Source organism: Parus major, chromosome 5 (genome assembly GCF_001522545.3).
Source record: "Parus major isolate Abel chromosome 5, Parus_major1.1, whole genome shotgun sequence".
Taxonomy (NCBI): domain Eukaryota; kingdom Metazoa; phylum Chordata; class Aves; order Passeriformes; family Paridae; genus Parus; species Parus major.
In genome coordinates, this window is record NC_031774.1 from 16,111,194 (window position 1) to 16,137,270 (window position 26,077).

Sequence of the window (26,077 nt, forward strand, 5' to 3'; positions counted from 1 at the left end):
GGCGGCCTGAGGCGCCGCGCCCGCCCGCCTCCGCCGCAGCGCCGCGGCGCCCCCTACTGGCCGCGGCGTTCCCGCAGCGCCGTGCTCCGCTGCGGCGGCCGCAGCGCGGGACAGCGCACGCGCAGCACGGCTCCCCGCCCCTCCCGGTGCGCGCACAGGCGCATGCGCAAAAGGGCGCCGCGGCGCTGCCCCGAGGCGGGGCCGGGCGGGTCAGGTGACGCGGGGCTCGTGCTGAGTGACGGGCGGCAGGACCGGGCTCGGGGTTGGGAGCGGCACCGGCGGCCTGGCGGGGCGGGAGGAGGAGGAAGAGGAAGGGTCTCGGCCGCGGCCCCGGCGAGGCGCCATGGCGACCACCGTCACCACCCAGCGGGGCCCGGTGAGTGCTGCGGGCGCGGCGCTGCCGCGGGGCCCGCTCAGAGGTATCTCCTGTTACCGCTCGCCGCGCTGGGCGGGCGAGGCCCGGTTTGGAGACCCCGGTGGGCCCGCCCGGCCTCTGCCAGCGCCGCTGTGGGAGGGAGGCTCCGTGCCTCTCACCCTGCCCCAGCTCCGGCCGCGCCGGAGGGGGGAGAGGAAAAGCCCTCAAAAGCCCTCTCGTCTTCTCCAGGCTGCTGGGATGCGGGGGAGGGAAGTCTGCCTTGTCTCCCGGCTCCCCGCCTGCGAAGAGGCTTTGGGAAAGGGGAGGGGGAAGTCCCTCCTAACTGCGCGGAGTCCTTGAGGAGGCTGTTGTACCCGTTTTGTGTCCAAAGGCCTTTCCAAGGAGGGAATTGCTTATAATGAACCGGAGCTAAACCGCTTTCCCTTGGAAGCAGAGCTCAGCTCCCTGTGCTCGCGGCTCGGCGGGCCACGGGCCGGCCGCTGGCCCTGGAGCTGCCGCCTGAAAGCTGGAGCGGCGCATCCAGTGTAGGATGTAGACGTACGTGTTGGACAGGAGCTGAGCCGTCGTAAAACCAATTTACCAGCCTTCTGGGAGGTGGTGCTGACAGTTTATTGGGAATATGTTACTGTCTGGTTTTGCCCAGGGATAATCATACCTCACACCGGGGCGTTCTACATGTGAGGTGTTACAACATCAGCTTTCGACAGATGTGCTGTTCCTGTCTGTTCCTCCTGTCTGAAAGGATCTGGTAGTCATTGACAATATGATATTGCTTATGGTGGAGTGAGGTGTTTTTAAAAAACAATAAATTTACACTGCTGTATTTTATTATGTGGAAACAGCTACTTTAAAAAAAAAAATAAATCATGCAGCCTTGTAGAAAGAACAGTGAGGTGAATTACAGCTAATCTTGAAAAACGGCACTGCTGTCACTTTTCTTATGACAGTAATATGATATAGTTGTCAATTTTATTCCTTAAAGTGCCTTATTTGTTTTATTTATCATAACTGCCTTTTATTTACCATAACTTCAGTGTTACTCTTATAGATGTCTTGTTCTAGAATTTCCCAGGTACTTCTGTACAGTCTTTTGTTTCCTAAACTTGATTGAAGCCTGACAAAAGACATATGATGACTTACCCGATGCAACTTCGGCTTTTTGGGCTTCAGGTTTTTTTAATGTGTTGCTAACATTGTTGTACGTGCTTTTCCTCCATATCCACTTTAGAGATTTGAATGAGATTTTCAAATGAGTGAATAAATTATGCAGTATTAAGCAGGCATTCACAGCTGGGGGTGTCAATATGGTACATTCCAGCCTTTCCTAATTCTCAGAGAGGAAGATAAAATTCTACAGTTTTCTGTATACGCAACTGCATTACAAATGAATAGCCACTAAATGGTGCTAAAGGATTGGGAACCACTTCTTTCTTTACTGATGGAGAGAACAGTTCAGTCTTTCTGTTTAAACAACCAAGAAAATATTCAAGGTTGTTTCATTTGGCTAAGAAACTAAAGTGAGTTGTTGCCAGTCTATCCCTACACTTTCTAAAATTTCTTATTGCTTTTTAGTTTTTCAGATGAAGCAGAATTCATCCTGTCTGATATTGTAAATACTCTGCTAGAATATGGCTATCTCTGGCTCTTTTCAGGATGTTATGGAATTAGCATATTTTCACATTTGTAATCTTCTATGTACAAAACAGCTTTTAAAATCTAAACTGTAGCTGCATATGTAAGGATTGCTAAGTAATACCTTTAACAAGTGAGAGTGTTAATAAACAGTTTGACCAGGCTTTAGATTAAGACAGTCACAAAAACTTTGTATATTTGTGATTTCTTATCTAGCCAGTTGTACCCAATATTACTCTCCATGGCTGTTCTCCGTGATTATCCACCATGCTGGCAAATACATGAGGTCCTTCAAATTTAGATTAAGTGCCAACCGAGGGCTGCATAGACTTTGGCTCCTAATTTCCCTAATAATCACTACTCTGATGAGTAGTGACTCTGATGAATTTTTTTTCTTGAGATCCTCCAAAACTTTTTACAGGCATTTATCAAAAGTCCCTTTCCAGCTTTTATTAAGCTCCTTTGGGACTGGAAGGTGCTCTGTGGTCTCCCCAGAGCCTTCACTTCTCCAAGCATAGACACAGATGTCATATGGACACTCATTCTGTCTTCGTATTTTTCATTCATGTTCATATACCATACTTTGAGGTAGGTATTTTCACCCCCTCCTTTTTTTCATGTGAAAACTGCTCCATCAGGCTAACAATTGAGATCTCCTTTCTCTTTGTGTTGCATCTCAGAAGAGAACCTGGGTCTGTTTTCTCAGTGACTTCCTTGCAGGAAAGCTGCCACAAGGTGCATTCTAACTTTGTTCTATTCTAAACAAGTCCTCAGCCTGGCCTCACAAGTGCTCCAGCCCTTTTCATAGGCATTCTTGGTGGATCTTTGCTGGACTCCCTGAAGTTCATAATTTTTCATATACTGCTGGGCCCCAAACTGTCACAGTGTTTGGCCCAGCAATTGTTTCCTCTTCTCAGCCCACTGACTGGATTCTTATTCATCCAATTTTCTGTTAGGATTCTTCGCTGCAAGAGTACTCTGCTCATCAATGTTTTGCTTGCTCTCCACCTCTGTGAAGGTACAGGCAGTCCTGCCAGTTGTTCTCCAGTTTGTACCGGTGCCAGGCATTTTTCTGGCCAAAGTACAGGTCTTTGCCCTTGTTGAATTTCATGAGATTCCTGCCAGTGAATTCTGTCTCTCTAGTTGGTCCTGTCATCATGTATACCAGTCATTTCCCCCAGAATTTAATGTCATCTTCAAAACTGATAAGGATGCCTTTCGTCTTCAACTTTTGAGGTGAGGAAAAATACTAGACCCATAAGTTAGTTTCCATACAGACCTCTGAACAGCTTCACTTTTAACCAACCTCCAGTGTCGTTAACCACTGAACTTCAGCTTCTGAGCTCAGTGCCTCAGTCAGCTTCTCATCCATCCAGCAGTCCACCCATTCAGATTGTAACAATCCACCTTTGATACCTTCAGCACTTCCTTAGTCATATATTCTTGTTTTGGAGAAGGCAGATGGCTCATCAGCTTTTTATTCTTTTAAAGTCTTGGTAAAGGCTGGCTATTCCTAATCTCTCTTTTTTTTTTTTTTCCTTCATGTGTCAAGGAATGTCTTCCAGAAGCACTTCATGAATTTCTTAGTCACTGAGGTGAAGCTGACTTGCCTGTGGTTCCTCAGGTCATCTTTTTTGCCCTTTGGAATGCTGGGTGTGAGATTTGTCTTTCTCCAGTTATAGGGGAGTTCCTCTAATCTCCATGAACTTTCAAAGATGTTAAAAGAGCAGCCTTCAACAAATACCAGCTCTTTGAGGACCTCTAGATGCTTCCTATCTGGTACCAATTTTTTCTTCAGTGTGTAAAGCACAGAACAACAGTTCAAAATTCTGTCATTCAGTTTTTCTTTCTTAAAAACAGTAAAACAATTTAAAGGAGAATGGTCAGAAATTTTTGAGTAGTTCAGTGTTTAGAACTCTTTGGTGTTTTGAAGAAGTTTCATGTTAAGACTTCCTTGGTAATTGCTGGTGTGGAAACCTTAATTATGGTTCCCCGAGTGTATTGTGTCTGGGTAAATGTTTCTGTAACTCGGGGCATTTGTGGCTGTGTTTGGCTCTTTGTCCCTTTCCCTCCCTTACACAGGTGCCAGTACTTGCAGAATCAGTGAGTTGAAGGTTCTGACAGCTTCTGTTTGCCTCCAACCCTTGCTTCTTCTGATGAGATCTTCTCACTGACCCACTTTAGAACTCTGGCACCATTTCATGTTGCGTAAGAGAACAGGAAGGTGAGCCTGAGACAGCCCCATCCTCAGTTACATCAAATAGCTGTAGAATATCACACCATCTTCAGTTTGAAGAAATTGGCATGCAGTTTTTATACCTGCAACATTCTGCTCTGAAGTTCCACAGAGCTACCTCTTGGTGGCTGTAGGAGATGGGAGGGGCAATAATATTCTATTTGTAGGTAATCCATATTTTTGAGATGCAGTGCTGTCAGGAAGGTTTATTAGAAAGGTATTATAAGGCAGGCTTGTTTTTAATTTGTCTTCTGAATTGTAGTCCCATCCCTGTCCTGTTGCTAAGTGGAATTAATTTTTTGTTCTACAGCTAGTGACTTGAGCTTCACATTCTTTCTGAAGTGCTGTTATAGTAGAGGGAAGTACGTTTGTTTCAAAGTAGTTGTAGAGTAAGATCAGTGACACAGCTGTCACGTATGTTTTCCTTGCTTTTAAAATAAAAACTAGTTGAATTTTGGTTACATAAGTTTGTATTTTTAATTCAGGTTGGGAGATGGTAATTATGAGCCTGCTTTTAAATGCTTTGAGAAAGATGTAAATTGATCTGTTTTCTTTGCAGATAAAGGATTGCATGATACTGATTTGTCTCTATCAATATGGAATCAGCTGATAATTAGTATAAGAACATACTGAGTAATGTATTTCCTTCAATAAACACCTCTCCTAGATACTTCACAGGCTATATCACCAGGACTTGTGAACCAAGTCTTAGTCAGAACTGAACATATGAGTGTGTGCATCTGCTGTTCCCCACCCTTCCCTTTTGGAGGGTTTTACCATGCAGACCTTTGAGAACTCAGTTAACACTAGATGGTTTTAGGTTCTATGTATGTCAGATCTGCAGTACTAGGATAAGAGTGTGGCTTTGTGTGAATAACCTAGAATCAGCTTAGCTGCTGTAAGAAAACTTCAGTCTCCTTTATGGATTTTTTCCCCTTTGGATTTCTGTAGAGAGACTAACTAGTTTTTTTATTTTTTTTTTTTGGAGCAGGTCTTGGCTAACTTTTATGATGGCTATTATTAGGCTTCTGTTGTGAATGACTTCAGCTTTCCAATATCAATGTGAAATGGGGACAAAAGAAGCTATCCTGTTTTCTGGGAGTTTGACAGAGGGAGCTTGCATAATATGGAAATGGGATTTCAGGTGTGCAGCCATCACTTTTGACTATGGGAAATATTTGTGATGTCTGTTCCTTGAGGTGCTAATAGTACCAGATTTGGAACTTCCTGGGACCAGGGCTGGAAGGGGACACTGCTGTTAATGCCATTTCCTTGCTAATTCTGGGTCCATTTCAGATCTTGCCTAAATGGATTATGTTTTATTTTAAAATGATACGTAATCCAGTGAGAAGGCTGTTACAACACCATGTCTTGTTGCCAGCCAAACTTAAATAAACTTCCATTATTAACTTCTAGCTGAGTTTTTTCCTTCTCTGCCTGTTTTTTCTTTCCACTTAAAACTTCAGCTGCGTAGGTTTCTAACTGTAAAATTTTAAGGTAATAAGTAAGCAAAACTCCTTTTTTACTTTGCTTCCCAGTAGCCCAGCAGCAGGCATTCAGTGCTTCCTCCTGAACTTTTCAGATAAACTTCCTTTTTGGCATGTGATACCTGCTGTTGCCAGGATCTTGAGGCTCTCAGATAATCATACAAAACAGTCATACATGTGATTTGGCAAGAGCTGCAATTTCTGTCTCCAAGATGCAATGTTGACATGCAAATGCTGTGTAATCTTGAAAAGCTATGTCCTCAAGGCCTGTTAGCTTCTTAAATTATGTTCTGTAGGCATGCATCTGCCAGATACACAATTGAGTAATCTTGCTTGGGATTGCAGCATGGGAAATTGCACTATGATCTTGATGAGGTAGAGAGTTCTGTATTAAATATGTATTCCGCTCTATATAGATGGCAGAAATGAATACAACTTAATTTATAAATTTTCTATGACCTTTTTTTGCCTTTTAAAATGTTATTATAGATTTTTGTTACTTTAAAACTATGATCTCTCTAAATGTATTTGAATTGATAGTGTTCACTGAGTATTTAATACTTAGAAATAACCTGAGATGTTGAATTGACAAGTAATGGGTAGAAACTTTCCCTTCATACTGTAAAACCAATGGAAAATACGTGGGGAATGCTGATTCATACTGGTTCATGTCACAGAAATTCTCTACTACTGCTTTTTGTCCTGTCTCATTCTCATGATGGACCAGATTTTTAATTCCCATGTTGTTGTTTTGAATGTGGTAGAATTTTGTCACCAAGGTTAGTTGCAGACTGTGTTTGACACTGGAAAAACATTAGGACATCTTTATTGTGTTTCAGGATTTGGTCCATAGGCAATCCTGTTTTACAGTCTGTCTTGAAGGTGACTGTGGAAGTGACCTTTCAGATGAAAGCACTGTGCTGTGTCTTGGCACAGGAACGATTGGACAACACGTGGGTGATGAATAAGTGAAAGAACTGGATGCCATCAGATATCATATATGAATGTGTTGTAAAACTTAGTGGCTCTGACTTTTGTATGGGCTACTTAAATGATTACTTGCAGAGCAGCTTTGGCTCTCTGTCCTACTTTTTTTTCAAAGGCTTATGTTGGAAATTATTGTTTCTGAAAAGGAGAACGTTTGCACGAGTTGGCAGTTTTGTCATTTAATTTGTTCTTTGTTCATGCTGTCAAAACAAGACTAAATTCTCCTTAATTTGTTGCACTTTGATTTATAGTCATCTCTTTCCCGTTATAAAAGTATAAAGTCGTCTTTTTTGCCTCTCTGTCTTAAGGTATTTGTTGGTGAGCTTCCTCAAGATTTTCTTCGCATTACCCCAACCCAGCAGCAACAGCAAATCCAGCTGGATGCCCAGGCAGCTCAGCAGCTACAGTATGGAGGAGCAATGGGTACAGTAGGAAGACTCAGTATTACTGTAGTACAGGTATAAATGATGCCATCTTTGTACAATTCAGTAATTTTAAATAATAAATGCAATTTTTAAAATTGGTGGGCATGGAAACATTTTGTGTTGGAATTTGAGTTACTAAATTACTTGTAAATGGGTAGTAATTCTTAAGGGTTTTGTAGCTTCATGTTTCTGTACATTAATATTTTGTCCGGTTTTATGTTTCATCACTGCCTGGTGCAGTGACTTCCTGTAAACCTTGCTATTATAGCACATAATCAAATAAACTCATGGGGTTTTTTGCAGTGAATAGATTTCTCTGAAGACTTCGGTTCAGAGGCTTCCTGTACTTGAAAGACATTAGTAATTTTGAAAATAATATAGGGAATTGCATTTACCTTATGTATGGTTTCACATCCTTCTCCTCAAAGCTGCTCTCCAGCCAGTTGGCCCAAAGTCTTATTGTCATATATATATATATTGCTTTTCCTTTATTGAACTTGGAGATTCCTGTCTGTATATTTCTCTTGGCCTGTCAGGGTCCATCTGAATGGCAGAACAACAGACAAGAAATACTCTTCTCTGTCTAGGAATTTAGGCAGGAATGCTGTGGAATCTTGGCTGCATTTTGAGACCTGTGGCATTCTGGATAGGAGATTTACCGTGGTATAGTTATATATATAGAAGATGAAAATCTGGTTGAAGTGTGCTGTATTTAAATATGTGTAGATAAAGTAAATCAAACAGCATGCCTTAATTCTGTTACTAATAAACTGATGGAAGATCAGAAAAAGTTTCTGGGGAGGTAATTTGCTACTTTTTTTTTTTCCCAGATATATAGGGATGGGTGTGAGTTTGTCTAAGCACAGCTGATGACCACCTTTTTTTTGATGAAGGTTTGATAAACTGTCTAATTCCACAAACTGAGAGAAACTGAGAGTGTAGATAGTGCTTAGTTTGGATGCCAGCTTTCTTACTTTTATTTTTAAGTCCACATTTACAAGAAACAGTTTGAGACCTTTCTCACCAGCTCTAATATATGAACTGATGAACCAGCGTTTTCCCTGAAGGAGAAAAGAGCTTTCCAAGCCTGAGGTGCAGCCTTTGTGGTAAATGTTGCAGTGCAGGGTCTCAACTGTTGTGAGTTCTGTAAATGTCCTGTAGGTGGGAAATGCCCTGGAGCACCATGGTTTGTCACTTTTCTTACTATAAAAAGAGCCATGGAGTTAGTACAGGTCAAAGAAGCAGCACATCCAAAAATCCCAATTTCTGCTTGAGCACAGCTGTGCAGCAGTACTCAGTGTTGTGTTCAGGACTGTCATCACCATGTTTTGTTCTAGTCTTCTGATGTTACAGCAAAATGTTGGATCTCATCTGATTCTGTACAGCATCTGTTTTTGTAATGTTAGGCCTTAATGTGTCCACTGAGTTAACTACTATTAAATGCACATGCTGAAATGAGTGTTTAATCACTTTGAAACATATGATTTACTGTGACTAGTTTACCTCAGTTGAACTGCTTTTGCGGGTTGTGCTTTTGGATTGTGTGATATTCTTGAAGGTACTGGATTTCTGTGTTTCATCCTTTAAAAGAGTTTAAGTGAAAGAGGAAAGGCTACCTATAACATTACACTTGTGATTGTATGTTGGAGATCAGATATCCAGAGAAAAATTGAACTTGTTACAATGTCCTTGTAGTCATGTATTTTGTGCTTTGGTATGAAGTAATTTATTTTAGCCACAGTGAAGGTGTGTATTTTCTACATAAGTAAGTTAAAACGATGTTCCCTTTTCAAGGTCTCCCAGACACTTAATGGTGTTACTGGTTTATGTTTTAATCTGTATGCTGTTTTTCTTTACTTTTTAACTCTTTCTGTCGCAGAATTTAATCTACTCCTTTGTTCAATATTTCAACTAATAGTAATTAACTTCTCAAGTTAATATCAGCATTATACACTTCCTGGGTTTCTTTTCTTTTCAGGCCAAACTGGCAAAGAATTACGGAATGACGCGCATGGATCCGTATTGTCGGATACGGCTGGGATACGCTGTGTATGAAACTCCAACAGCACATAATGGAGCCAAGAACCCCCGCTGGAACAAAGTTATTCAGTGCACTGTTCCCCCGGGTGTGGACTCCTTTTATCTAGAGATATTTGATGAGGTCAGAATTGCTGTATATTTTTTCCACCCCTCCCCATCTTCAGTTTGGACTAAGGTTTGGCTGAAACATTGCAAAAAAAGGAATGAGTTAGCAGAGTTCCTTAGCCATGTTCTCTGGGAGATGACAAAAATTTTTCACAATTTCAAAAGCAGCTATTCTCAAGGCTTTGCTCTTCCCCAGGAATGTCAGAACTGTTACTTTTCTTTGGTAGCTGATAAAAAGGCATTAGCAGGCTCGCCTACAAAGGAAGAGAAGCAAAAGATGTCCGAGTGCTATTTAAGCTCCTCTTGGCTATCAAAATGCCCTCTAGCTTTATGTCCTTCACTGTCCCAATAATGTTGTACAATGCTGTTTTACTTGAAAATTCTTTGGTGCTCTTCTAACCTAGGGAGAGCTTGGAAGCTTTTCCAAGCTTGAAAATCTGAGAATAAAATTGTCAAATACAGACTGTGTGTGTGTAGTCACTAGGATTTATTAGGAGAAACTAAGAGGCTACAGCTAAGGCTAAAGTCATGGTTTACCTTTTTTTTTCTTTTTGCTGCCTCTCTCACTCTGTAGTAAAGCATGACAGTGCAGCAGCTATATGGTCATTACCAAGCGAGGCTTTTTGGATGCTGCTTTCAGGGCCTGTCTGATTGTCAAGTGTCTTTCATTGATGCAGTAGGGGAACAGATCATTACTTCTGTCTGCTGGAGTTCACAGCCTATCATAGTAAACAAGCTGTTTATGTTCATGTAATGGCCTCTGTTGTGATGTCATGAGATTCACACTGCCTGTGATGATGTTAGGATGCTATATTTCTAGAGTGTTCTGCTTCAGTTTTTCATTTTCTTGCTATTAAATACCTGCAATCAATCTATAATCCCACTTAAAGTGTCCTTCATCCTTGTTGGAAAGAACATGGCCAAAATATTTATTGATGCTTCAGTAGTTTCAAAGGGAATAAAATTAACAAAATGAATAGCATCAAACTGAAGTGTTAGTCAAGGACAATTTTAAGTTTGGGGTTTCTTTCAGGACAATTAATTTGGTTATATTTTTCAAAATGTATTTCAGAGAGCCTTTTCAATGGATGACCGAATTGCTTGGACACACATTACAATTCCCGAGTCTCTGAAACAAGGAAATGTGGAGGATGAATGGTACAGCTTGAGTGGAAGGCAAGGTGATGACAAGGAAGGAATGATTAATCTGGTTATGTCATACACGGTAAGCTGAGTCTGGGGTGGAAAGGGAGAGAAGCTTCTTTAGTAGTGGGAGTGAGATATTTTAGATTGAAGTAGATCTATTTTACAATACTGGGTGTTTGTGTATGTTGGCATTCAAAATAATTATATTTAACTCTGGGAATAGCAGTCAATAAATAATAAAAAACAATAAATACTTTGTGGTCAGATGGCAATGGGTATTTATCTTGTTTTGCGGTTAACAAAATTCAGCTTATTCCTGTTGTTGAGGAGATCACTGAGATCAGGTAGCTGGGTGTGCAGCTGCTGTGAGAGCTGCAGGTTGTGCCCTGGCCGAGGGACATGGTGGGAGCCCCAGGCAAGGGACCACGACCTGGGGCTGGCCCTTTGCACCACAAAGGGCACAGGGACCTGTGGCACTGGTCAGGGGACCTGACAGTGGGACACAGCAGGAGGTGGTGAGTCAGCAAGAAGACCCCAGACTGTTTGGGTGCACAGACTGTGAGGGTGTAAAAGCCCAGGGATTCCTTTGTTGAAGGTCCCTCCCTAGAGGCACCAGCTCGAGCTGTTTCTGCATTACTGCCTCATGATTAAATTGCTTTAAGGATCCAGATGTGTGAAACACTGCCATGGGAAACGCAGGGCTGAGCTGGTAAGGAAACCCTGTCTGACTGTGAGTGTGGGGTGTGCAGGGAATCAAGAAGGGCACCATGGGGTCACTGGAGCCACCCACTGCAAAGGGGCCTTGGTCTCAGCAGCTACAGGCTGGAGTGGGTGACAGAGTGGCTCCTGGATGGTCAGACAGGAGAGTTTCCTTAACACTTTTTTTTTAGTACATATAAAAAAGAAATCCTCAGCTAAATGGTGCATTGACATTTCTAATTTAATAATAATTTTTAAAAAGCGTTGTGGAATCTAACAATAACTTCCCCCTTCCCCCCCCCCCAGTCTTTAATAATTGTGTCAATTTAAAAGCAGAAAAATAGAAACTTTTCTCTGTCTTAGGTGTTTCTTGGGTAGTTTGAATGCTCTTTCAGATGACATTATTTTTCACTTCCTTTCTTGTTCATTTGGTGCTACTAGTCATGAACTGCAGACTTACACTGGTTTATTTAGCAGCTCCTGGAGTGTTCTCTTCTGTCACCTTTATTTCAAGTAGCTGTTGGATAAAGTGTAGCACGTGCAGTCCTGAATGCTTCCTACTGCACTTGTATATCATCGGAAGTTCCAAACTGCTGTTGAGTGCGCAGCTGGGAACAGATATTCCCTGCTGTTTGAAATTCACATTCTGCCCCAGATCTGAACGGTTGTTTCATTACCCTGGGGAGAGAAGAGTTTATAATTAACCTTGCAAACTGTGTCCCTGTGAATGAACTATTCATAATACTCAATATTTTCAAGGATCAAAGTGAATTGAAATATAACTGAAGTTATTGTGGTAGTGAAAGGCAGTGGAGTTAATTTGATACTTTGTTTAAAACACTGTTTTACCTCAAAAATAATTGATTTAACTAAAATTTGCTTCAAGGAGCAGTGTGCTGCTTTTAAAAATAAAAAATAAGAATAAAAATCAGATTTTGTCTAATATTTAATTTATTATGAGTATGTTGTACATTCATTTCACAAGGCTAAGGCACAAATGCCGATTAAACCTGTACTTTAAAATAATTAATTTTGATAATAACATTTTATCACTCTTGCAAAAGGTGAGTTTGACATGATGTGTTTTTATTGATTCATAGGCAAATTAATTGCCATTTGAAAGATGGTAGTTCAGTTAGTTTGCCAGAAGTTTTGCTTGATATAGATTAGCACTCATCATAGTCATATTGTGCTACTGAGCGTGGATTCGCAATGTGATGACTTGTTTGCAAGCACTTTTAATTGCTGATGTTTTTTTGCTATTTCTTGATTTGTTCTAATCTGTGCCTTTCCTGTCAAGTCTTTGCCAGCTGCCATGATGATGCAGCCCCAGCCAGTGGTCCTGATGCCCACTGTATATCAGCAAGGAGTTGGATATGTGCCTATAGCAGGTATGTTTTCTCTCCTTGAAGACTGTGAACCTTCCAGATGAAGGGTGTTGCAGAAATGAATACTAAATTACTCCTGTTTTTTTGGAATGTAAAGGAAGCTATAAACAATTTTCCCTTAACTTTTCCTGTTACATGTTTTTATGAGAAGAGGGAACAAATTAAGTACAGCTCTGCTTTCAGTCTTGTACCCTGTTTAATACAGCTGCATGAGTCTGAATAAATGTATTAAAATCTCTATCAAGTGGTGAAGGCTTCTCTTTTTGAGTACTTATTTTATACTTTGATCAGGTCACTAAATAGCTATCTAGCAGGCTGCACTCTTTAAGTTGTGCTTACTTAAATGATGGGAAGCCATGTCTGAAGTTGTTTGCACTTGAGAAGTTCCCCAAATGAATTGTGCTGTTGGAACTGCAACTTCTGTAGCCCACAGTGGGATTAATTTTTCTGTGGTCTATGAAAATGCTTTATTGGAAAGAAACTTGCTACACAGCATTTGAAGTATTCACAGCTCAGTGAATGAAAAATGATAGGTAGCTCTGAGATAACTCTTCTTGATGTGTTTACATAACTACAGCAGGTATTGTCAGTGCTTTTGGTTGGTTCAAAGAGAGTTTTGGACTTGTAGAGAAAAATGTGTTAATTTATGTTTTGTAATTTTGCTGTCAAAGATGAAAAGTTTAAAGTGTGGAAATAATTTTGAATTTGTCCTACTTGGGGAGCTGATAAATTCAGTTGAGTTTGTGTTTCACTTACAGCTCTTAAAACTCCCAGTTCATTCTGTGGCTATCTATTCAGTAGTATGTGTACTTTTCAGGGAAAGTAAGAGATAAATTCACAGTTTTTAACTTCTTTGTGTGCAAGTTTATGAATGAATGATAGTGTGTGTGTAACATAATTGAAGTGCTAAGGGATGATTCAGAAGATACATATATTTTATTTTTCTTTTGTAAGACTAGGAGATGATTGAATTTAAAATTACTAGGAGATGATTGAATTTAAAATTCCATTCACTGTAAAAACGAATCTCATCAACTGAAGACTGCATATGTAAGTTAGGAATCATACGTCCTGTTACATTTTTACTGAGTTTAGTTAGAGCAAAATATGGAAAAGTTGGGCTGCATGTTTTATTCCCTGACAAAAACATGCAGTTTGCTTCATTTTAAATGTTTTTGTTAATCTGAGTAGATTAATTGTCAGATTTGAAGTGTTGCCAGTGAAGTGCTTTGAACTGGAGTGTACGTTCCGAAGGGCGATCCTGTTGTGGTAAACCGGACCGTCTATACTTAAAACATGGTCATCTTGTTTATAGTTAAAAGATCTGATAGAAAGCTCTAGCAAATTTCTTGACTAGATCAAAATGAGAATATTCATATTACGAAATTTCTGTGCCAGATTATAAACAGAAGATATTAAGCAGAGACTAGTTTCATGTATAATTGAAACTAGACATAGAACTGAACAGATAAAACAGATAGAAGACTTTCAAACTTGCTATTCAAGTATTGGATCTTCAGATCATGATGTTCTGTATATTATTTATCTTGAGAATATTTTCTATTTGGACAAGTGAAGAAATAACTAATAATCTGCAAGTGATAGTAATGTCTGACATTTTAGCAGCTAAGAATTTGGGGTCTATATGGTGGAGCATTGCCCTTCTGCCAAGATCCAGCATGTTTGTTTTAATTGCTGCTGTAATACTATTTTGTATTCAAAATTCTCCCTGCATCTGTGACTTGTATTTTTAAAGCCATTGCCAAGTTCCACCCCTGGATTTGAACTCCCCTTTTGTTATAGGAAAGCTTGAGTATGCTTCCTTGACTTCATAAATGCCAAACTTTTTACAAGCCACCTTTGACCTACATTAGGAATTTTTTACTCTTTTTACATATTACTATGCTTTGTGTTTGCTGTTCTAGCATTTCTGTGGACATCATCAAAATTTCCCAAAGCACTGTGAATTCTAAAGCTTTGACTTACTAATCAATGATCCACTCATAATAATTAGATGGCTCTTTAGGTTTGGAGTTGGAAAGTGACTTGGCTGCAGAATACTTTTGAGATTTCATACATTTAATAGCTTAATAAAAATAATGTCAGATTATTAAAGGAAACAATAGTGCATCTTAGAAGACATCTTGGAGTTTTTTTAAATACTTTTTGTGTACTGAACTAGATGCTCCTTCTGAATTCTGTGAACTCTTTCAGAAAGGTGCATGAAAGATGCTGGCCTTTCATTGCACAACTAACTGTGTCTTCTGGGCCCACTCTGTTTGCACATTTCTTTTGAAACACTGTACAGTATTTGCTCTCTTTCTTTTGAGACTGCTTCAGGAAGGATAATGGACATCAGTATGTTCCTGCTTTGCATATTTTTAATTCAGATTTTTTACCTGTGCAGCTAAATTAATGTAGTCAGTAATGCTTTTCTTTCTGAAGAGTGGAAGAGCATCATTGAATAGTTTATTATATTTGAAATGGAGGGGATTCTGCTGTAGAAGACTGTCAGAATCGAAGCCTTATCTATGATGGAAATGGAGTGTGTGGACTAAAATGCTTATCCAGATAGTTTTAACAGTTACGTCTTAACTGTCCAAAAGAACTCCTTTAAAGAGAGATGATTAAGTCAAATGTAGGGGTCTCACAAAGGCCAAGCTGTTTTTCTGTAACAGAAAACTTACTTATGTTCAAAACTAACTTTCTAATTAACTAGCCTTGTAATTAACGCTGTAGCAGCTAATCACGTTCTGTCATACAAGCTGAGGTAAACATTAGAAACAAGCAGATAGTCACTATGGTAAGCAGATGAACACAAGTAATACTCATTTCCTCACATTTGGTGGTAGATGGAGCTGTGTGAAGAGAAGTGGCCGTAGTATATTCTTGCACCATGGTAATTAAATGCAAAATTTTTAATATTGAAAACTTCTGATAACAGAACTAGCTGTTGCTTATAAGATATAGGTGCCATGGTAGATGTATCTATGGATTGGTTATGCAAAACTTAGAATTTGTGAACCCTGTTGTTACTGTTGCAGAAGTTGAGTTTATCTACCACCTCTTCCTGTTTCTTTTTCTAAAGATTACTTAAACTGTAGAATATTTTGATATACTGGTGCTTGCAGTATCTTCTTGTAGTGAACAGTACCAGAGACAGTGAGCTAAAACATGTTAGTTCAATAAGCCAGCTATATTTCTTATAAGCTAAATATTCATTAATAGGATGAATAGGAAACTCGCTTTTACTTAGTTTATAAACTTGCTGTGTTAAAAGTGTGTTAAAAACCTGTGTATTTCTGGGTCCTGTCAGAGTCGAGAATACCACTTTTCACTGAGGCAAGGTTGTGTGTGTGTGTACATTGTTCCTTTAGTTGCCCTCATTGAGAATCATGGGTTAGCTTGTGATGTTACTGGTATTTGTTCAGAAAACCATGAATATACGTTGTCCTTTGTGGTCTGTAAAATATAATCCTTGCTGCAAACACCTGGTGGCTTACTTTGACAACATTTCCCAATGGTTACTTCTGCATAAACAACACTTTTAGGAAACTTGTTCAGGGCACTGAAGCAAATTAGTTGAGAGACTGGATCCTAGCAGCATTTAGTTTTTTAGTATTAGGTAGTTTAGGTTTTACCCAACTGCTTAATTTTATCCAACTTTCACCTTTGGAAGGTAAATAATTAATATCCTTTTAAAAATAGATTAATATTTCTTTCCCATGTCTTATTCCTTTCCCCTTGTCCCTTCATTTTCACCTGTCTTTAGGGCTTGAGTACTTTGCTCTGGGTAAGTTTCCAAGCTCTTTTCTCACTCCCATCCTCATTGACTCAAGAGTCTTTGCATGAATTCACCTAAACAGCTTTATTTGTTGCAGCAGACTGTATAACAAGGTATTGCCACTTGGTTATCACAATAGAACAATGTAATGCATCTTCTGCACATTATTAAAGCCTCTCGAATCTGTTGGAAAGTCTTTAAAGGCATCCCCTCAGCTTCCAGCCATAGTGGTTAAACTGATTGCTGGTAACAATGTTGATGGATATAATGTGATGTTAAGATATCCTTCTGAGCCTGTTGTATGTCAGTGAGCTGTACTAGGTGATAGTATTGCTTTTCTGGAAGAGAAACAATTCTTGCAGTTGTTTGGCTACTGCAAGATTAGTGGAGAAGCAGATAATGTCACAACTTTTGGTAAACTTAAAAGCAAAAAACTTGAATTTTGTAATGACAATTAGAAGACAACCTGCTAATTGCCTTAGATTTAATTTCCTTAATTAATCTTCAAATAAGCTTTCTTTTTAAAAATTGACATTTTTTTCATCAGTGCATATTTTTCATGCACTTCTGTTTTAGATCTACATCATGTTAAGGACCTGACTAGAAGTCTAAAGGCAAGTCATGTTACAGGAAATCAATTTTCCTTCCTTTTAGACTTCCTTTACTGTGATATTTTTGAATTGTGCAAAGATGCTGTGACACCACTGTCTTTGATAAAAGCATTGGTCTTCAATCAAATAAATTCAGAAAATTTTAGAATTACTTCTTTGAGATATGATGTCACTTCTTGATGCCCTGAATTTCGGAAAAATGCTGTAGATAAAACTGTTGTGATTGTCACAACGTATTTGGTTAATTCAGAGAAATGGAATTTTAGCATTTTTCTGTTGTTTCATACGCTTAATTTTTCTAGCAGTTTGCAAAGAAGCAACATTTTAAAAAGATGAGATGGCATGCATATTTTAGTAGTGAGTTGTTTCCTGGAGCAAATACCAGAAAAGGGTTACCAGTTTCTTCATTTAAATGAAAAAAATTATGCTGAGAAGGTTCCTCAGTCTACTCTGAACGAATCTGTGCATGGGACCAAATGATAATGAGTTAAGAAATCAAACACAGAGCACTTGTCTGAAAAAGAAAATAAAATTACAAGTGTGTAATGCCTTGTATGCAGTTGGAAAGAGTTTACCCTGTCAGTTCTGCTTTGATGCTTTCTTTTATTGCTGCTTGCAGCAATTGACTTGCTATTGTTTTATGTATTGGAATGTCATTGCTTATGCCAGCATGTTTGCCATTGCCATTTCACTGAATTGGAAAACAGTGCTCCATTCTTCTGATTTATAACATGTACCTAATATCTGAGAGTAACACAGGAGTCCACAATTCCACTGATAGTGGATTCTTACATTGTTTAGTTCCAGTTTTCACCTGTCAGTGATACAAGGTTTTTTAACTTAAAGCAGCTTTTTACTGAACATTGATAATTTGGAAGCTTATCATAACTTTCTCTAATAACTACATATATATGTCTGTTTGCTAAATTTCAGTGCATAGTTCTTCAAGTTTATGCTTAAATCTTACTTACTGTCTTGTAAATCAGAAATTATGGATGCTTTTAGCCTCAGTGAGGAAAACCCCAAAGTACTCTTCAATTGCTATTTGTATAGCTTGAATGTTTCGCTTCATGAAAAGTAAGCATTTATCATGGAGGCAATTATTAAAAATCTGTGATGCTAACTCCACTACTAACAGTAGACAGCTGTCCTGGTTTAGGGCAAATTTGGGAGAAAAAACTACACTAAAACTAGTAAGAGCTGAGAAAATGGGTTTTGAAAATCCTTGGTGAGAAACAATACAGTCAAGAAATTTCTTGTGTCTTAAATTGATTATTTATATTGGAAATGCTTTTTGAATGCTGCCTGTCCAGATGTCTGGCTTCATAATTACCTATTTTTGATGAAAGCAGTAAGGAAAACAGTGTTCTAGTCTTGATTTTATTTTGGCACTGATAAGACACTGAAACGGTAAGCTCTAGGAAGCTGTGGTACTTGAGAAAAGAGCCTCATGTTTAATTTGGATTAATACATCAAACTGACCTCCTGTATAGATAGTTCATACACTGTTTAGGCTGATTGTTGGATAATCTTAGGCTGTTCATGACTTAGTAAAAAATATGGGGAAGTTCATGTTAGAAGTAAAACATAATTTCTATTGCTTGGTTCTTTCAGGTAGTTTGCAACTTCTGGTTTTTTGAGGCCTCACATCATCTTATGCCCCTTTTAAATGCCTGCATTGTTTGTGGGCAGTGTGAGGAATGAGTTGAGGTCTGTTGAAGCTCTACAAGAGGTAGTGCAAAATTCTGCTGGGTAATTGGGTGAAGTTTATTTGCAGTGTTGGTGAGGACTGCACAATGGTTTGCCTCCAGGGTGTCTTGATGGGCCATGTGTTCAAACATGTAGTGCCAGACAAAATTCCAGAGACTGTGGTCCAAAGACCATAAAAAACTGTGGAGCCAAGGTTTAGGGTGGTGCAGAAAAGGTGACAGATACCTGTGGTAGACCTGTGATGCAGATGGCTGGGCAGAAATATGGGTCCAGTGTTCAGGTAATAAATTTAGGCGATTATGACTCGGTATGAATATTTTGGAGTAGACGCAGCCTGTGTGTTAGACTTAAAGCCTCTAGGTTCCTTTTTATTTTTTTCTTCTAATTAGCCTTAAGATGATTAAAAAGGGGATTTTAAAATCAAAATTGGAGAACACAGATAAATAGGGAGGTGTTTACAAATCAGTAATGAATCCCTTCAGATAGGACAGGAGTCCCAAGCTGAGGAGAGAAATAGAAAAGAGTATATCAGGTGAAATCCTGGGTGCAGTGCTCACAGTCAATCTGTATTCACTTAGAACACCTGGTCAGCCAGAGTTGGTATTTAGCTCATCCAGCCTTGAATGTGAATTATAATTTAGCATTTTTATGCTGACAGAAAAAAACAAGTCACTGGGATGCTAAAACACTTGTACATGTTGAAGTGAGTATAGACATTTCTTACTAAGTAGTTAGTGAAGAAAATCTTGAAGAGACAAGGTAAGTATTGAAAGTGCTCTTTGCTCTTTTATTAGATGTTAGGTTCTGAGTAGAAGTAGTATAATATAATTGAAATATTTTCAATCACATAAGTACTTCAGTTATTATCTTAAGAGAGATGAGGCTGCAAAGAGGTACTCTTGAAAATTATATTGGTTATACATACATATGCTTTGTTATGATTTTTGAGCAGTTAGAATTCAGTAGAAGGAGAGGCAGCTTCTGATCTACTCCTGAGTAATAAATGAAAACTGGTTCTCAAAAAGAGATCTTCTTTTGAAGATGTATAATGGTGATGATGCAAGTAGTTCATCCTTTGTTTAACTTACAGAGAAGTAATTAAAGTCATAGATAGAGAGCAAACAGGTGAACTGAAAACTATTCAAAGTTAGATGTTCAAAGAAAATGTGTGCCAAATAAAAAAATGCCAAAACAAACACTCAGAATCCTAAGAAGTGTGAAGTAAAGCAGTAAAGAATGTTTCTGACAAAAATTGGTAGATCTCCCAAATATGGGGATGTGAAAGTGTTAAATTATATGTTAAATCTAAACTGGTTATGAGGTTGAGTAACAAGGCTTTTGAAGATCAAATGTGTAAAAGAAGGAGAAACTATTTGTTTTAAAGAAGCAGAAAACATAGAATCATGTATGTAATTAAACAATAATCAAGATATAAGTATGTAAGGTAGTTCAGGAAATCTAGTTGGAATGTGAGACCATAACAGGTGTAGGAATTCTTGCTTTCAGAGCACTGAAGGATAGCAGAGTGAAGTTTCTATTAAAAACATTTTTGAAGTAGCCATTTACTGTATAGAATGATTAAAACTAAGGAAGACTAGAATGAACTGCTTTAAACCAAACAAGTAACTAAGGAAACTTTAGGAGGAAGTGATGTGGTTGTGTAGGAAAAGCCTGTATGTTAAAATTCATAGGTATTTGAGTGCATAAAAAAGAAGGTGTGGTATGTGTATATCACCTTCTCAGCTGCATTTGGAAAATGCTGTTTCCTAACCATTCTTTCTATCATATGATATTCTGATACAATAAAGGTAATCTTATGGTTTAATATCTATTTTAAAAAGCTGATGAACAAATAAAAATAGGTTATTATTCATCTAATGAAAGGAGTTGAATCTGATGCACCTTCTTTGGTGAGGTGTGTAAGATTTCTTTAAAAAGTAAGTGAGGGGACTAAAACAATTTGTCAAAACAAAAACTCTTCAGAGTTTTCTAAGCCTCTCTGACTGTCTCAGATTGCAGAAGGATCTCATTGTAATGAAAGGGAAAGAAAATTATATATTAAGTCTGGTGTTAAAGTGTGTGTAAGGAATAATCTTAACTAATACTTATTTGGCAACAATTTCTCAATTTGGTTGTTACCATACGTGAAGGTCTTTGAATTATTGTAGACTGCTCTATAAAAATATCAGGTGCATAGTCTGAAACAGTGCATAAAATGCTTGAAAGCAAATAGAGAACCGATGCTAGAACTTGTTTTTGTCTAGCTCCAAGTAGTTCTCCATGCCCTGCCTTAGAAATTCTACAGAACTGCAGAAGCTAACACAATAAAGGAGTAGGACTAAGATAATCAAGGATCTGAAAATACATAGAGAAGAAGTGAAATACACAACTTTTTGAGGCGATAACAAAAGATTGTAGATATGTCCTATTATCTGTTCTCAGTTTCATACTAAGCAAAAGATAGTGTTTTCAGCGATGGTTCTATGCATAATGATAAAAGTTCTTGTGTGACAAAAAGGGGGTTTTGTCTAGTAATTTCTTTGAACAGGAATAGGAAAATTAATTTTGTAAAACACTGTAAACTGCCAATGCTTTATTTTACATGGATATACAAGAAGTTAATGAAAAATGACAGTTCAGATGAATTTTGTCCTTTGGAAGAGAGATGAGCAAAGCAGTGTGTACCCTTAGAGGTGCTGCTCTTTTGCCACATAGTGACTTTGCAGTCTGGATGGAACTTCAGCCAGGAAATACATCTGCTAAAAATTGCTTATTTGTGTGGTCCAGTGTTCTAGGTGGACCAAAGTACTTTGCTTTCCTTTGAATATGCTGGAGATTGCCTTCATTGTCTTTCTAAATATCAGCTATGTATATTGCCGATGTAAAACCATTTTTTTCATCACAACATAAATACACCGGGAACTAAAATATGAGGTGGGGAAAACCAACCATACCTTTCTGTGATTAGCTTAGTGTTTGGTTAGTGAATTATGTGTGAACCTGCTTAATGCTAGTTTTGAACAGTACCTGTTGTCATACTGTAGTTTATAACTTCTGGAATATAACATTGGGGAGAGAACCTGTTTGAGGAAAATATTTTCCAGTTGCAACAGTATAATCTCTGCAATCTTCTTCCTCCTCTAGATTGCATGTTAAAATAAATACATGCTGAAGTTGGTGGGTTGGGACAAACCATGAGCTGCTTTCCTCTTCAAAATCACTGGGGTTTTTTGTTATGGGTTTGTTTGTTTGTTTTCTTTAACCCCCTACTCATGTATGTTTTATGGCTTTCTTTCTTCTGTTTTTAACCTGTAGGGATGCCTGCAGTCTGTAATCCAGGCATGGTACCAGTGGCAATACCACCTCCTGCTGTCAACCCTCAGCACCTGTGTAATGAAGAGGACCTGAAATCTATCCAGGATATGTTTCCCAACATGGACAGGGAAGTAATCCGCTCAGTGTTAGAAGCTCAGAGGGGGAACAAGGATGCAGCTATCAACTCCTTACTTCAGATGGCTGAAGAATCATAGATGCCCGCTTCCTGCGTAGTCCCTGTCCTCGATGCCACTTACTTTTACTTGCCAAGCCAGGGATTTAGCTAGAGGAAGAATTTCCCAACAGCTTTTTGTTAGTGCATCGTGTGTGACAGATTATATACCCCTTTTCTCCTTGGACAGTTGGATCTTCTCTTTCTTTCTTTCTCTCTTTCTTTCTTTCTTTCTTTCTCAGTCTGTACATACTCAGTTTAGCTTATGTCCTAAAATAGAGCAGTGAAGCATCTTTACTGTCAGCTGTGCCCTCTGTGGCTGTATTCTGATGGGATGGGGAATAACGCTGCTTTGTTTCTTTTTTCTCCCCCTTTTCATAAACTTGCTCTTACAAAGTAACTCTATGCAGTACAGGATTTACTAGTGTTTGTTAGATTGGAAAAAAAAATCTTTCTATGGAAGGTTTGCTGTTTAAACACAGCTGATTTATTAAAAGTATTTAGGTTTCAGCAAGCAGCCTATTTTTTGCCAGAAGTTAAAGGAGAGACCCTGTCTTACCCTGTGGTGTGTAGTTATTACTGTGATACAGTCACACCTTTTAGATGGAAAATTCTTAGTTTAATAAATTTCTTAGGTTGTGCTGTTGCTATTTGTAATGTGTATCTTCCATTCAATCTAGTCATTGGGCACCAAAGCAATATATCTTACGGTGTGCATTTGGGGCTTTGTCCTCCCACATAGTATTGTTATGTATCTGTAAAATCTTAGGAGTTAACTTTTTAACTCATACAGTATGTATTGCTGTATCAGAGAACAGGACTAAGCCCTAATGTACTCCCACAGTTAATTGCACTCTAACTACTACTTCTGCATTCCCATGGCTGTTTCAAAGGATAAGTGCAGAAGGAAAGATACGTATACCTGGAAAATAAGTGAAGCTGTAAAGAACTATTTAAAATGTTGTCTTACATTTAAAAAGCAGGTATCTATGATCTGGTTATAAGGCTTCTTTCCTTATACCGATGTTTCAGCAAAGTTATTGCTTTACATTAGTGGGAAAATGATTGTGTTTTTCCTGTAATAAGAAATAAGCATGAAAAGTAGCTTCAGGGTCTTAGAATGGCATTATGAATTGCTCAGTGACTTGTTAGACTACAGCTGCTGTAGTCAGTTTATTATTTGATGCAGATGGAAATAAAATTCTTTGTGAGAGACAATTCAACATATCTGAGTTAGTCTGATCCTCAGAGGAGATGTTTGTATTTATTGTTAGTGTAATTTTTTTTCAAGTAAGAGTTGATCTTGGAGCTGCAGAATCATACAGTTATGCACCAGTTACACCTGTTGGATGAATTTCTGCAGTGTCTGTTTTTGTAAAGTAATGCACTTTAAATAGTATGCACCAATTTATTTTTCCAGTGATGTGCAATGTTGCTGTTTTGTCTCTTTAATGTTTGATTTCAAATACTTTGTACAATAGCCATAGACCTTTATATTTTCAAGAGTTTAAATGAATGTACACTTGAAATCTAGGCTCTTGAGTGGTTCATGAGAATATTAAAACCAGGTTTGGAATAGGGAATGACGACCCATATTCTCTTCTTCCCCATACTTTATTTCATGTCCTATGCTTAAAATATTTTATTATCTGATGGAAAGCTGATTTTATCCCCCCTTCCCCAACCCTCCTTCAAGTAGCCTTTAGGTAGCACCGGCAGTAGAGCATGAATATTTATTTTTTTAATCATTAAAAGTAATACTGAAACTTTTAAAATACGGCACCAAAAATCATCCCAGTTTCTGACCTTTTAAAGCTGTCTTTTCATAATGTACAGTTTTAAGTTTTGATATGAATCCCTTAACATCTTAAATATCCCATTGAAAGCGTGTCTTTAAACGTCCTCCAATTGGATTTTGAATAATGAAATTCAAGGCTGTAGTTCTGTGTGCTGTAGTTGTAGAATTGCCACACTTTTGTTTTCTAAAGTTAAATGGGTATTCTTCAAGAAACTATTCTTGCCCCTTCCCTACAATCATGGTAAATTTTGTGATTGGGTAGGTGTAGAGGCATTTGGTCTTTATAGCACAGTGTTTTGTGGCATCATAACCCGAAAGGATGAATGTTGGTAAGGATTTAATGCTTAGATACCTCCAGGAAGAGTCCTATGCTCTACCTTTTACACAGATAGCATGAATTTCTAGGGATGGAACAATTCAGGGAAAATGTACATATTTAAATTTTTATATTAAAACGGTGGGATTCATAATACAGCTTTTCATAAAAGCAAGTGGTCATGGTTCAACTAAATGGCTGGTAAATTGTACTGCATCCTATTATAGCTCCATTTCAAGCACAGAACAAAACCACCTTTCAGTCCTAACTGCCAGGAGGGGTAAGTGCAAAAGTTAAGCTAGCCAGGTTTATTCATAAATTGGGCTCTGGCCCTCTAAGGGAGACTCCTGTTCTTAGAAACATTTTTAATGCACATTTTTTTTCATAAGCAAATGTTATGCAAAACAGGTACAGGTATGAGTTGATAATAGAAATGTAGGAGCAGTATGGCCAGTAGATGGATTTCATTATCTTACACTATACTTAAATATTGTTCTGTGGATTTTTTTTGTCTTTAATTGAGCATTAGAGATTAAACTCTTACATCAAGATGTGCTACTTTCTCTTGTTAAAAAGAACAAAATCATCAGCCTACTCAGCTTTTCAGCATACATATCCTTCCAGTTAAGCTGTTTGTTGTTAGGTTTGAACTGGAGAGAGATGACAAAAGGCAAGGAATGTTTGCTTATTTTAGGTCTGTGAAATTAAGGTATTGGAACTGAAAGTCTGTTTTTTATTTTAAACAAACAAATTGTCAGTCATGATTGTAGCTTTTGAGGAAATGCTAATGGGGTAATACTGTGTTCGATGCTGCTCCTCTGCTCAACAGCTTCCAGCAGCTTGGAGCCAAAGCCATCTGTGTAAGACAGGCATCTGCTAAAAGTTAGTGCTCTAAGTATAGTTTGAGTCCTGCCAAGAGCCTCAACTTGCTAAAGGTAGGAGCATTTTTTGTCTAGCTAGATCCTTGCAACTTCTCTACTGCTCTTTGCATCTGCTGATGGTACTGAATGGGTTTTTCCCCCCCTTGTAAACGTTATTGCCTGTGTGGTTGATATGTAATACCGTACAGAGGATGTTTTTTGCTGTAATTATTCTGAAGACATTGTTTCTCTGTATTGAGGTCCAGTGTCCAAATATGTTTCTTGCACTCTAAAGTACATTAACTTTTTCATTCTAATTTAATAAATGTATCATCTGAATGAAACTGTATTACGTCTCTGTTGGAGAGCACCACAATGTAAGTTTGTCTATAGACCAATCTAAAATTCAAGTATTGGTTACTGTCTTTTATTCAGTATTGAACATAGGTTGGCAAATTACACTGGTTCTTAATGTGACTGTCGGGTGGGAACAGTAACAGTAAAATGCTCAAAAGTTCTTTCAGAATTCCTCTACAGGTAGGTGCCTCTTTGTGACTCTTCCAGGGGCTACTTTCTCGAGGAAATACTCTGGTGCTGCAGGTTCTGGAGGACAGAAGAAGGCAGTAGTGAGGCTGCATTGTTTGGAGGGCAAGGGAGGAGGGAAGAACAGCAAGTGGGTGTGAAGGGAATGCTGCAGTGTGAAGGATTGAGGACTCTGGATGAATGTGGTGTCCAAGTGAATAGTTATGACATGGACCATGCGTGCTGTTCCAGCTACAGAAAGAGCTGGCTTTATCTGGTAATATATGATAAATGAATTTGAAAGATTTGGTTTGCATAGCATCTCCTTCTAGTACTGTGATGGTAAAGGTATCAGAGTCCCTCTTTCTCATTGAACAGCATCGCCATTCTCAGTGATAATTGCGATTATTAGCCAACTGCTAGTCTGAAGTACTACTGAGTTATCAAGCTAACATTTTGGGATTTACT

At 38.5% G+C, this 26,077-nt stretch overlaps 1 protein-coding gene across 3 annotated transcripts; it reads left to right on the forward strand.

Moving 5' to 3' along the window:
• Window positions 1-128: 128 nt before the first annotated feature.
• On the forward strand, window positions 129-25,497 carry TOLLIP (toll interacting protein). 3 transcript variants are annotated; one of them, XM_015630303.2, is made up of 7 exons: window positions 129-376; window positions 7,027-7,176; window positions 9,122-9,304; window positions 10,361-10,513; window positions 12,434-12,524; window positions 16,294-16,314; window positions 21,942-25,497. In XM_015630303.2, exons 1-7 carry the CDS (start codon window positions 344-346, stop codon window positions 22,154-22,156), a joined length of 846 nt encoding a protein of 281 aa, XP_015485789.1. In that variant the 5' UTR covers window positions 129-343; the 3' UTR covers window positions 22,157-25,497. The 3 variants fall into 3 exon arrangements, with proteins under 3 accessions (XP_015485789.1, XP_015485790.1, XP_018862453.1); XM_019006908.2 differs by lacking the exon at window positions 129-376 and adding an exon at window positions 5,258-5,388; XM_015630304.2 differs by lacking the exon at window positions 16,294-16,314.
• Window positions 25,498-26,077: the final 580 nt, after the last annotated feature.